General features: G+C 36.5%; 2 protein-coding genes and 1 pseudogene across 4 annotated transcripts; 1 reads left to right on the top strand and 2 right to left on the bottom strand.

The window, feature by feature from the left end:
- Positions 1-5628: 5628 nt before the first annotated feature.
- LOC117930313 (heavy metal-associated isoprenylated plant protein 2) lies at positions 5629-7487 on the top strand. Of its 3 annotated transcripts, none has more exons than XM_034850904.1 (3): positions 5629-5740; positions 6900-6975; positions 7133-7487. In XM_034850904.1, the coding sequence occupies exons 1-3, from the start codon at positions 5738-5740 to the stop codon at positions 7378-7380; spliced, it is 327 nt and encodes a 108-aa protein (XP_034706795.1). In that variant the 5' UTR covers positions 5629-5737; the 3' UTR covers positions 7381-7487. The 3 variants fall into 3 exon arrangements, with proteins under 3 accessions (XP_034706795.1, XP_034706794.1, XP_034706793.1); XM_034850903.1 differs by lacking the exon at positions 5629-5740 and adding an exon at positions 6422-6794; XM_034850902.1 differs by lacking the exon at positions 5629-5740 and having other exon boundaries at positions 6422-6975.
- On the bottom strand, positions 7476-10583 carry LOC117930652 (annotated as a pseudogene).
- An 83-nt stretch (positions 10584-10666) lies between these two features.
- On the bottom strand, positions 10667-12754 carry LOC117930311 (nuclear pore complex protein NUP98A-like). Its single transcript, XM_034850898.1, has 6 exons — positions 12735-12754; positions 12388-12636; positions 12032-12259; positions 11709-11933; positions 11328-11555; positions 10667-11234 (listed from the first exon to the last, which is right to left on the bottom strand). The coding sequence occupies exons 2-5, from the start codon at positions 12548-12550 to the stop codon at positions 11548-11550; spliced, it is 624 nt and encodes a 207-aa protein (XP_034706789.1). The 5' UTR covers positions 12551-12636; positions 12735-12754; the 3' UTR covers positions 10667-11234; positions 11328-11547.
- Positions 12755-12780: the final 26 nt, after the last annotated feature.

Genomic DNA, 12780 nt, shown 5'->3' with positions numbered 1-12780 from the left:
TATGGCCTTCCTTTGTTTCCTGAAATATGTCATGCTATTAGTTATCTAAGCTGTAAGTGGGCTCTCAATTATGCTGGGGGTGTATTTTTTTTTTCATTCTAAAAATTAATTAAACAGGATTATCTGGTTACTTCAAAGTCAAATCGTGAGTTGTATTAGCATTTTAGTGCATTCTTTTAGGATGCTGCTACTTCTGTAGGAGTATGCCATCCTCATCCATAAAAATTCCATGTATTATCATAAGTTGGTGCATGATATTTTGAATTTCCTTTTTAATGTCCTTTTACTGAAAATTTTGAGTTTCAAATCTTCTTATGTTTGTTATTAAATTGCTTTATATTTGTAGAGAGGACTATGCATTTTTTTTGTCTTCCATCTTTCTTGGAAGAGGGAAGAGAAAGGTTTATCTGGTTGTTTCAATGTCAAATTATGAGCTTTAGGTGAATTTTAACCATTAGTATTTTGGTACCTTAAGTATTTCAAATGCCATAAATTTGCCTTTAATTCAAACTTGGAATTCTAAATTCGCTTATATGTAAACTAAATGGCTTGTGGATGAGCTCTGCATTTTTGTCTTTCTATTGGAAGATAAAGGGTGTAGTTGAATATGGAGAGCACTTATCAAATCACCTCGAATGCAAGGGATGAGGTTGTTGTTTGGTGGAGTTTATGTTAGGAAGTGTTCCAAATTCTTAATTAATATAGATTCATTTTTTGTAAAGAATATTGTATAGAATATTTTTAAGTTGATATATTATTGTAATATTAGACTTCCTTATAAAATAAGGAAGGTTGTTGGAAATATCTCTATAAATATTCTAGGTCATGAGGGGAAAAAGTCATGAGATGGAGATGAGTCTGTAGAGACTATACGAGGTGGATAGAGATGTAAGGAAGAACGAGAGGTACCCGGTGGAGCAAGAGGGCTCGTAGTAAGGTATGGATACAAGGAGTGGGGAAACATGTGATGTTTCGGGAACTCAATAGTTGTATTTAGTTCTGTCCTCTATAATATTCTCTATTGTTTAGTGGAATCATTCTCTCTCATTCGTGGACGTAGGCATGGTTGGTCGAACCACGTTAAAACCTTGTGTACCGTATGTGTGATGGTTTTATCTTTATGTTCTTAAACTGACATTATTGGCATCAAAGCTTTCGTTGAATCTATACTAATTAGGAATTTAGGACACTTCTTAACAGTTTGGGCCTTGGTAGCATGTTTCCACTTACCAATGCAAGGGATGAGGTCGTTTTTGATGGAGTTTGGACCTTGAATATGGAGAGTACTTATCAAATCACCTTGAATGCAAGGGATGAGGTTGTTGTTTGATGGAGTTTGGACCTTGAATATGGAGAGTACTTATCAAATCACCTTGAATGCAAGGGATGATGTCGCTGTTTGGTGGAGTTGGGCCTTGGTAGGATGTTTCCACTTACCAAATCACCTTGAATGCAAGGGATGAGGTCGCTGCTTGATGGAGTTGGGCCTTGGTAGGATGTTTCCACTTACCAAATCACCTTGAATGCAAGGGATGAGGTCGCTGCTTGATGGAGTTTGGACCTTGGTAGGATGTTTCCAAAGTCAAAGTCTCAAGAAAGAAATTTCAACCAAAGGCTACGGTTTCTAAGTGGGGCTCATAGCCCTTCCTGCTGATTTTTCTTTCCAAGTTCATTGCTTTGCTTGTTTATCCTCTCTGTGAATGCTAGTTGGTTTCTTCTCCATAATATCTCTTATTGTTAACGGTTATGATTTCTTGCAATGCTGCAATGTTTGCAGTTAGTTCTTGGATGCGATTGATTTGTATAATTTTGTGGTTCTCCAAGGTGTTATACAAAGGTTCTACTTAGATGACTTTACAAGAGCAGTCAGCAGTCATCCATTCGGTACGAGCCATGCACCCTCCTTAAATTTGTCTTTTGGTGCACCGACTCCAAAGACACTATAGGGAGATTTCTGAATTTTGGGTCAAATGGACACTTTTGTTTGTTTTGGGGGGCCATTTTGAACCATAACTCTTGTCATGGAGTGGACGGTGGATATCTAGACATGTGTGCTTAAATATAATATTCATAGTGGTTCTTAAGTCTTATACATTTTGGCATTGGCTTCAGTTACTTTGAGACTTCGTATGGGGTGTGTGTGTGTGCGTCCTTAATTGAAATGGATCAAGTATAAGACTACCACCAAGCTATGCCAATAAGTCTTTTCCTTTTGAATTTCTATAATATATATCATTCTTTTTTATAATAATTTTACATAATTTATTTAATAATTTTTTTTTTCATATTTATTATGAAAATCAAATAATTTAACTACTAAAAATTCTTAATGATTTTTTCATACTTCTTTATCCATTTTTATAAAAATTAAAGAACTTATTTTTTAAACAACATATGGAAACGATAATGAATAAATAAAAAACAATAACAGGAAATTGGGGAAAGAAGATTACAAACTCTTTTATATTTGTTCTCGTATACTCTCACTCTCCTCAAATTCTTAATTGAGTACCGGTTTCACTATTTTTAAAACTTGAACCACAAATTTTCAATGTCTACACTTGCTTCCAAAGTTTCAATGGACTTTTTACAACCTCTTTAAGTAATCAATCTATTTGAATAATTTCTTTCATAATGGATAGGGAAGAATTAAAGGTATACAAACCTAGAAGCAAATTAGGCTCTCAATATAAGAAAGAATTGGGATGGACTTGAAGGTATACAAAAGGATTTACAAGTTAAGAAGTGAATGTACTTTGGAAGAACTTTAAATGAGAAGAGAGAAAGTTTTCTAATTGAATACAATTATTATTTTTTTATCAATAAATACTCTTAAACTCTTTAATATATAGTTTTCTAGCTTGGGGACCCTAAAAGCAATAAACGAAGCTCAATCTATCAAACAATCGCTCTAACCTATTTGCTAACTGTCATACATATAATGCATTTACTGGTGACTATTGGGGTTCAGATTGAACAATTAGTTTGATCAATTCTCGACCAATTAAGGCTCTACCTCAATCAGTTCAACATGTGCTACTGGATGAAAGAGAATGTCCGAAGCACACCTCAATTGGTTGATCCCAATCGACATTGACAAGTTGCACTATAAAGTGCTTAAACAACTTGGTTTTGAGGCTTAAAACCTCTAGCAACCTATGTTCACCTTCTTAAAACCCTTTATAGGATTAGTTTAGAAAAAAAATTGGATCCAAATTTTGATTTAAAATGAGAAACCATCCACTTTTCATGAGATTTTATTTTTTTATGTTCAAAGATGATTTTAAAAGTTTTAGGTGTAAGGAAAAAAAATTGACTTAATTGCACCGGTGAATACCAATTGTCATGGGATTGATCTTCTTCCATGGTTACATGAACTTTCTTTAAATTTTTTTAAGTAATCTTGAAAAAAATTGGTTAATTTGAACCGTTAGTAATTTTAATCTTATCTTGTGATCATTAAAACTCGATTAAAAGAACTATTGGATTAAGATTTGCTAAACTTTATTTTCCATATTTCTTTGTTATTGAGATGCTTTTATAACTTTTTATAAAAGAAAAAAAGAAAAAACAATTTATTTACTTCTTAAGCCTTCTACTTTCATATTTCTCTCAATGTTCTGTTTTCATATTTATTTATTCTTTAATATATATAAAAGAAAAAATAGATCATTTATTTACTAAAAATTCCTAATATGTTGCTTACATCTTTTTATAGTTGTTTAATTCTTTAATATACATTATTCTTTTTTATAAATTTACAATTGGCATTTCTCCCTTACACCTTGGCACCTTGATTTACTTCTGAGCCTGTTTGATTTTTGTGGTTGTTCTTTCGTATTTTGTATGATATTTTGATTTTTAGCTTACACATGGATGGATGCAGAATGTGATCTCTCATTATAGCCGGCATATGGAAAGGCAATGTTTTATCTCCTCTCTTTAAATTTGTTATTATTATATACACTGAAATCACATTGCAATCTTCTACAATATACAGAAGAAAGGACAAATCTATCATTGATTTTGATGAGGTGTGTTTCTATTTTCCCCAGATTATACAAAGGGATCTATCATCTATGCCACTGTTAGAAATTGAGGATTGAAACTTTCTTTTGTTTGAAGTTGCAGAGTAATCCAAGGAGGACCTATGGCCCAATCCTCCCACTTTCTCGAGAATGCATGTGACCATTTTTCCCAAACCGATGGGCATGGAGTTGACAAAAGAGGTACAGATAATTGTTCTGCCCCATCAGCTGTACCTTTATAATTGTTCACTTTTGGGTTTAGCCAAGGTTTATTTTGTGTCTCTTATTAAAAATTCTTGCAAATTGTGACATCTTTTTTAAATGAAAAAGAAGAAATGCTAGTCGTTTTTCTTACATGATGCTTCAATGGGATGTAGCACAGTCCTGTTCTGGAGAGAAATCAGGACCATTGTAATCCATAATAAAGGGAAATGCTTCGGGAATAGAAGACTAGGGATTTGAGGGTTTGATTGAGGATGAAGATTGGAGATATTGGAAATCAGTTTCAGAATTGAAAATAGAGAAGAGAGGAGAAGCGATTAATTTACTTTCCAGCTAAATCAAATAGTTACAAGAAATCCACCTTCCCTTAGCTTCAATGCCTGTGGTAATAGAAAAATTCACCACCCTCTTTGCCCCAAACTTGAATCCCAGCCCAAGCTTATTTGTCCCTTAAGAAAGTCATCAATCTCTATGAAAATTTTCCAGTTGTGTAATTAGTAAATCCCAATTTCACCTTTGGGAATGAATATCAACCAAATCTACGAAAGCATTGAAGATTATTTTCTTACCCTGTTTTTCATGTTGCTCATGATTAACCCATAGAGCAGTTACAGAATAACACAATGGATCAATGATGAATAGGCTTGATAAGTGATCACTTGAAGAATAGGCTTGAGATTTGATTGGTACCACAGAAATGTTTACTTAACAAAAAGTTGTTCTAAGCAGTTCTTTGATATTGACAATGGACCAAACAACAGCAAGGAAATCTGAGCAGTGCATTTTCTGTCTTCTAATCTTTTACTTTTACCTTCCCCTAAAGGAAGTGCTTGACAGAAATAGGAACAAAGAATGCCTTTTTCACTACATGCTGATTTACATATTTTCCCTCCTGCCTAAATACCATGAATGTATGTCATTTGAAATTCTATCCCTTTCCACTTCTCTGTTTGTTCTCCAACTTCCTATTCCACAGGTTATCAAACATTGAAAATCCATACTATGACACTGATCCCTGAGCTCACATAGTCACATACACACACAGGAACATACTTGGGGACTTGTAACACATTCCATGGCTCTGAGTGATGAATCATGAACCCTAGATAGGACAAATGGGATAACATGTTTCAATGGTTTGGTAATGGGTGGCCCTACCACTATGGTATCTCTAGAGAATCATGTCCAAAACAGACAATCCCAATTACAAAATATTGATTTAATCTTTAATGTTTCTCTGAATTGAATTCAAGTATGTGAATCAATATGTATATAGAGAGAGTTCTTCTTTGTTAATCTTATCAGAACAGCATATCTATATTTTTTTTTTCCTTATATAAAACCCTCAGCAAAGGAGGAAATGATTGTTATTGCTTCAACAGCTACGCCAGGTGACAACTGCTGATAACAAATAATGACCAATGGCCAACCATTCTGCACTAGGACAAGCAAGTATTTCCAAACCAGCCACTTTGAAGCAACTATAGATGGTGATGAAGCTCAAAAGAACCAAACTTCTTGTTTCTTGCTAGTTGTTTTATTACTGATATTTGCTTTTATACAAATAATTAAACAAATCAAAGTTTCCAAGAACTTCAAACCCAATCACCAAATCTTGTAAAACAGTACTGTGAACTGATTCAAAGAAAATGATTTGCTTAAAGTGAGAAGTTACTGAAAATTATAAAAAAAAAAAGACAAGAGTCAAAAACGTACATGCCTGGCATTAAGGAAAAGAGTTTAATTGTGCATTATCATCCAAGATCATCTGACCGTACGGAAACATAGCAAGACTCAGAATCTTCTTGTCAAAGAGAACAAAACAAGGTAGGTGAAAAACGACACCGCCCCATTTGCCTTAATATATGTAGTTGGTATGTGCATACTGCTCCCTGGTTAATTGTTTTGAGAGGCCAGTCCTTATTAGACCCCTATCGTCAAGTTGGACCTCCTAAGCTCCAAAAATGAACAGCTTCATGAATTAATATATTACACCGTCAACTTGAAGCATTGTGCCTAGTTGAATACTTTATTGACAATTGTTCCAGATGCTGATAGTTAAATTGCTTAGCTTCATAGGGTAGATGATACTCACCTTTCATATTCCACTGTTCCAGATGCTCCTCTCTTTCCCTCTCTTTTCAATTATTGACAATTTTATCATAAAAATTACGAGGACTTGGTCCATTACCTCACTAAAATAATGTAAGAATCCTGGAAGACTTGCACCACCCAAAAATCACTGTGAGTGGCATGGCTGCATGAGATAGTTTCCAGTGTTTCTAAATATTATTGTGACATAATTTATAAGAATCCTACTGGGAAACTCTCTCATAATTAGGCTAGTAAGCTGGATAGAGGTCAGGAAGAGACTAAAACATGGTCAAAAGTCTTTTATTTATTCCGTATTCTTTTGTGTTTAAGTCCTATAAATATTAAATAGGTTCCTTAGTTTGTATCACTAGCTGCATAAAGGGGAGCTAGTTGAATTCGCCTCGTGTTTCCTCCCCTTTCTTTTGTTTCTTTTCGCTAGCTGCTATGAAGGTAATGTCCCAGCCCTATATATGCTGCCTCTATGTTATACTAACATGAATGCATTTAATGTCATTTTTTTGTGTTTGCATGCCACATGCCATATGTATACCACAGAAAATTGTGTTGAAAGTATGTATCAACTGCCAGAAGTGCAAGAGAGATTTGCTGGGAGTTGTCACCAAGTTTACTGGTAAACAGAAAACTCAAAGCTTATTTTGTGCTAACTGCTAAATAATATTTTCAGGCAAACAGCCAATTAACTAGCTAGATTAATTGATTAATAGCTTATGCATAGTAGCAATGGCAGGTTGTTACTTGTAAACCAGAGTGTAATTGTGGTTGAACAGGTATAGACGAGATAGCTGTGGATATTGAGAAAGGGACATTAACGGTTGTGGGGACTGTCGACCCGGCGTGTCTCACTAAGAAAATCAGGAAAAGTGGAAAGATGGCAGAAATTATCAGTGTTGGACCTCCAAAGCCTCCTGAAAAGAAGCCTGAACCCAAGCCACTTCCTGCTTGTTGTAATAATTGCCAAATTGCTGTGGGCGCGGCCTTCATTTCGAATGAGAACATTTTCTGCTCCATTCTTTAAGTGGGTGGTCCTCAGACCTCTGCTATGGTTACCATCAGTTTCCCACTTCTATGAATAATCAGTTATTTTATTAAATATAAACAGGTCAATTTATGTTTTGTGTGAAAGAGAGATCATGTCTTCGTAATACATGTAATCATTTGAGCGAATTGCATGGACCAAATGAGAGAGACATCATCACATCGGTGATCCGACTGGACCTCCAAATGATAGGCGCCTCTGAATATACTTGCTAGAGAACAAAAACCATAGACAAAACAAACAATGAGAGACCTGTTTCCTAGAAAATAAAAACCATACACAAAGGGAACTGTAGGAAATAAAAGATGGGGGGTCAGAGTCAGACACATGCCCAAAAGGGCTACAACTGAAAAATACCAATTTGCTAAAACCATCCCATAGCAAGTGCTGGAACTCTAAATTTCCACTCCCCTCTGACTGGATCATAGGACACGCTCAGCACCTTGGTTTTTAGCTGCCTTCATTAGCATATCTCTGTATTTGTTGACCCTTGGCCCATCCATGTACTGATCCCTTGTCCTTTTGTCAATACATTTGATATTAAGAAGAGTAACCTCTGCCACCTTGTTCAGGCCTTGCCCAGCGGGGGGTTTATTGCTCTCATCCATGTACACAGTCACTTCTCGATTGTTAAACTAGACAAGGGGTTCAAGATCAAGCCCCTGAATGTCTGTCTCTCCAGAAAACTAGATGCATCCATAGCCACGGCGTCCAACCAAAAGTCCTTTACACGGTGGCAGAACCCTGGTTCTGCCCTTTCTTTTGCTGCCAATTCCTGGATTGTAGGCTCAGTGTAGTAGTCAGTGTGAAGGAGTTTTGGATCAGCCACTCCACATCAGCTGAATGATCATGCATGGTCATAGCCTCATTAGCCTTATCTTATGACTAATGAACTCTCCCCTCCATTTCCTTTTCTGCTCCAAATGCACACATGGTTACTAGTATTTAGAACTGGATTGAGATAATAGGGATAATCAAAGCAGGACACATTACTTGAAAGGATGCAAGTCTTCTAACAACCCAAGATTCAAGCATTGAATCTTTCTTGAGAGATTGGGAATGATAGGGCAAGTGTCCAACCCTAAATGGGTTAAAGGAGGGTTTATATAGAGCTAATACTCGTGAAATAAATCTGCCATATTTTGGCAGGTTTGAGACGACCACTTGAGCACCTTGGGCACTTGAGCGTTGGATAAGCGCTTAAGTGGTTCTAACGCTTGAGCATTGTTTCCACCACTCGAGCGTTGTTTCCATCACTCGAGTGTTTCCTGTTTTTCCAAACATTAATTCAAGGCTTTTTAGTTCATAGAAAAATTATCGATCTACTTTATATTGAAACAAAATTGCCAACATATAATGTACTAGACTCATTAGTATGTTCAGATATTTTAATCCAAGCTAGCAAAAATGATAACCATGTCTAATTTCCTAGACAAAGTACTTACGTTATCATGCACAAAAGTAGATGCATCCTTCAAGAGAGACACTCTCTCTTCACTCCTTGTAGGCCACTGTTTGGTGGGGCCAACGATCAATTCTCTTGGATTCTCCATGTCTATATGAATCCCCGAGTTATCTTAATGATTCTCACCTTTTGGTCATCACCTTTAGGATGGTGTTTCCTTGCTTGCAACTTGAACTGCCTAGGATGATATTTCCTTGATTGCAACTTGAACTGCCTCTTTGACAAGTGCCGAGAAGTCAGTAAGGATGAAACTATGGCTGGCACAGGGTTGTCAGCCACCTGTTTTTGACAAGCACAAAAACAAACTCATCACTTATTTCTTCACAACTGTCAGCTAATCCCCTAATATAGGTTGCTTCCTAGTTCAATGATCAACATCTCAGACACCATGCATATATCTCTCTGTTCCTAAGCATCATTGGTCTGGAGAAATGCTAGTATAATCACTTAAGAAAAAAAATTCTGTCCACAAATAACATTTCTTTTCTCTTTTTTGTTTTTACCATTATGATTTTTCCCCATGGCATTCCACAAGTGCACATACTAGAGCACATTCACAAATTATGAGACATTTTTGTGTTCACAATTTACAATAAATAAGCAAAAACACTTTCTTGTGGAGTCATTCTACTAAATTTAATCATAGACCACATTTCTAGGAACAAAAGTAAGACTTACAGGCATGCTAGAAATTCCATATTGGATAACCATGGACCCATGGCGAACAATTGATGTCTGAGGCATTGCAGCTAGAGTTCCAAAAGGGTTCACAACAGGTGATGACTGTACAACCACAGCATCCTGGGTGGTAGAACTGAAACATGTAAATAAACATGAAATCAGAAAATAAGGTAGAAAAAGTCAACACAGCATTTAGCACATTGATAGGTTTCATATTGAACAAAAGAGAAGATACCAATGAACAAATATCACAAAAACAAACAAATTCTGCATACTACACTAAGAAGTTGATTCCCAAGCAAAAGATGAGCTTGAGTTTACAATGTCATATTGGGAGTATTATCCCTTCTAGTGGTTTTTTTTTCAGCATGTTATGTGTTCATGGATGAGTTTCTGCTCTTTGGTTCAACTTCTTCATTATAATAAAACCTTTTTGTTTCCCCAAAAAATAGATGCAACATTAAAAAACACGCATAAATGCTAGTCACAGAACCCAAATAAACAAAAGAACATAGCAGTGCTTGTACCTACCAATGGCAGAACCAGCCACATAACAGTAATTCTAGTAGGACAAAAGATGGAGCTGATGATGATCCTAAAAGTCTAGTTTATGTTAACACTTTTAAAATATCAAAGTAACAAATTAATCCAAATATAGAGCATAAAACAGATGAAGCTTACGGTTGACCAGAGGTACCCTGACCAAGAACATTTGTGACACCTGCCAACATGCCTCAGATTTACACATCAGATATGTGGAATTCAAATGAAAATTGCATCCCAGGAAAGAACATAAGCAGAATAAAATCAACTTTAAGTTACCTGCTGATGTCTGACCAAAGTTGGTATTAGAAGTACCATCGGTTTGAGCAGCTTGTACTGGCTGAGGAGTAGTGAGAGAGGACTGTATGTGTAGATAGCAGATTGAAAATGATAATGATGATATTGACATCAACAATAATAATAATAAATTGATATAGATTACTTCCATACTTCCATTATTTCGCTTCACATACAAAAAATAAATGAACTTTCTGATACTTACGGTTTTCTGACCAAAACCAACTTCATTGCTTGTAGGATGCAGTGGTGGTGTGCTCAAAAACATGTTCTGCCCCAATACAGTTGATCTTATGCCCAATATATTTGATTGACCCAAGGGGCAGTTCCCTGCCTAAGTGTGGAAGCAGTTTGTCCTAAGGTAGCATTTGTCTGCCCAAGCAATGGTGCAGACAGAAACAATGAGGATGGTTGGGTGCTAGAATAACTCAAGCCAGAGGTAAATGTTGGAGTCACTCCTGGAGCTGAAGCATGACTAAAGATACAAGATGATGGCCTGAATGCTGATGAACTCAATGCACCAACAAGTGGTGGAGAAGTACTGGTTTCAAATGTAGGGGTTGATATAGCTTCAAATACATAAGGTATGGCTGATGAGGATAATACTGTCCAAAAAGGGTTTGTGGTGTATGATGCATTAAAAGGTGATGAACTGAATGGCAGAATTAATGATGGTCCAAACCCTGAAGCAGCAAAAGCAGGTGTCTTTGGGGGATTGGAAAATGTTGAGCTGGAGAAAGGATTTATAGCTGACAGACTGAATGTAGGTGAAGGACCCAAGAGGCTTGACTTTGTCATGGAACCTCCAAAGCCAATCCTACCCACAGATTGACTAGCAAGACTGAACCTAAATGTGCAATTATAAAAATAAATCAGCAAATTCATTTTGAGAAGAACCATACAATCTATATGTGTGCATGTTTTGTAGTTCCAAGCATACCTCTATCTCCCAACTGATAGTCCACCCACCTCAATTCTTCATGGCTTTTGTCTCTGTAGGTGGGTAAGGCGGATATTGATTGCAACCTTCCAGCAGGTTGGTTACAACTAGGTCCATCTACTTCAGCTGTTGCAGCATAAGGTGCTATTCTACTTGCTCCATGTTGATCAATAAAAGCTGGCTTTACAAACCCTGTGCTTCCAAATGTTGATTCTGTAGTCTAAGGTCCTGCATTAAAGTTTAAGGGATAAAAAATGCTTCTTATTTATAGGAAAAAACAAAGCATGTGATACAAACTGCTAGATTCAGAAATTTGATGCTTCTTGAAAGAAATTTAACAACTGTAACTGCATAAACAATAAGAATGCAGGAAATAGTCACCAAAATGGGAACTCTGTGTTCCATAAGAAGATGGATTAGTTCCAACTGAGCTGCCAACAAATGCATTGCTTGATTGGCCAAAGGATGGGGTGGAACCAAATCTCAATGCTGGGGTGCTAGAAAGCCCAAAAGCAAGCATGCTTGAAGATCCAAAAGCAGACACAGTTGAAGCCCCATATGGCCCTCCTGAACCAAGGTTTGGCGTGCAGAATTGATTAGACCCACCTAAATTCGTAATCATAAAATAGATCAGAAAATACATTTTTGCAAAGAAGAATACAGTCTACATAAGTGAATGTTATGTAGTTGGAAGTAAAGCATACCTTTATCTCCCAATTGATAGTCCTCCCACCTCAATTCTTCATGGCTTTTGTTTCTGTAGACAGGTACAGCAGATATTGACTTCAGCTTTCCAGCAGGTTGTTCAAAATTAGTTCCATCTACTTCAGCTGTTGCAGCATAAGCTGCTATTCTACTTCCTCCAGATGGATCACTAGAAGCTAGCTTTCCAAAGCCCATGCTTCCAAATGTTGATGCTGTAATCTGAGGTCCTGCATGACAATACAGATGAAAAACAACACTTCATATCAGTAGAAAAAACAAAGGCAAGCACAGAAAACAGCTAAATTCAGAAATTTGAAGCTTCTTGAAAGATTAAAGAAATGCAGAAAATACTCACCAAAATGGGAACTCTGTGTCCCATAGGGAAATGGATTAGCTCCAACTGCATTGACATCAAATGTCGAAGTGGGTTGGCCAAATAATGGAGTGGAACAAAAGCCAAATGCTAGGGTGCTAGAAGCCTCAAAAGGAGGCCTGCTTGAAGATCCAAATCCAGGCATGCTTGAAGTTCCAAAAGCAGACACGCTTGAAGCCCCACATGGCCCTCCTGAGCCAAAGTTTGATGTGTTGTATGGATTAGACCCACCTAAATTTGTAATTATAAAATAAATCAGTAAATTCATGTTTGAAAAGAACCATACAATCAATGTATGTGAAGGTTATGTAGTTGCAAGTAAAGCATACCTTTATCTCCCAATTGATAGTCCTCCTCCCATCTTAGTTCTTTGTG

This window comes from Vitis riparia, chromosome 14 (assembly GCF_004353265.1).
Source record: "Vitis riparia cultivar Riparia Gloire de Montpellier isolate 1030 chromosome 14, EGFV_Vit.rip_1.0, whole genome shotgun sequence".
Taxonomy (NCBI): domain Eukaryota; kingdom Viridiplantae; phylum Streptophyta; class Magnoliopsida; order Vitales; family Vitaceae; genus Vitis; species Vitis riparia.
The sequence above is the reverse complement of the archived record's forward strand: the minus strand, read 5'-3'. Positions and strand labels throughout refer to the sequence as shown.

Bases quoted from the DNA above. Each gene is read 5' to 3' on its own strand.
- LOC117930313 (XM_034850902.1), top strand. From the start codon at position 6,843: ATGCATTTAATGTCATTTTTTTGTGTTTGCATGCCACATGCCATATGT. The intron at 6,976-7,132 runs GTAAACAGAAAA...GTGGTTGAACAG, and splicing joins AGTTGTCACCAAGTTTACTG to GTATAGACGAGATAGCTGTG.
- LOC117930311 (XM_034850898.1), bottom strand. From the start codon at position 12,550: ATGCCTGGATTTGGATCTTCAAGCAGGCCTCCTTTTGAGGCTTCTAGC. The intron at 12,260-12,387 runs GTGAGTATTTTC...ATTGTCATGCAG, and splicing joins GACACAGAGTTCCCATTTTG to GACCTCAGATTACAGCATCA. The intron at 11,934-12,031 runs GTATGCTTTACT...TTACGAATTTAG, and splicing joins CTATCAATTGGGAGATAAAG to GTGGGTCTAATCAATTCTGC.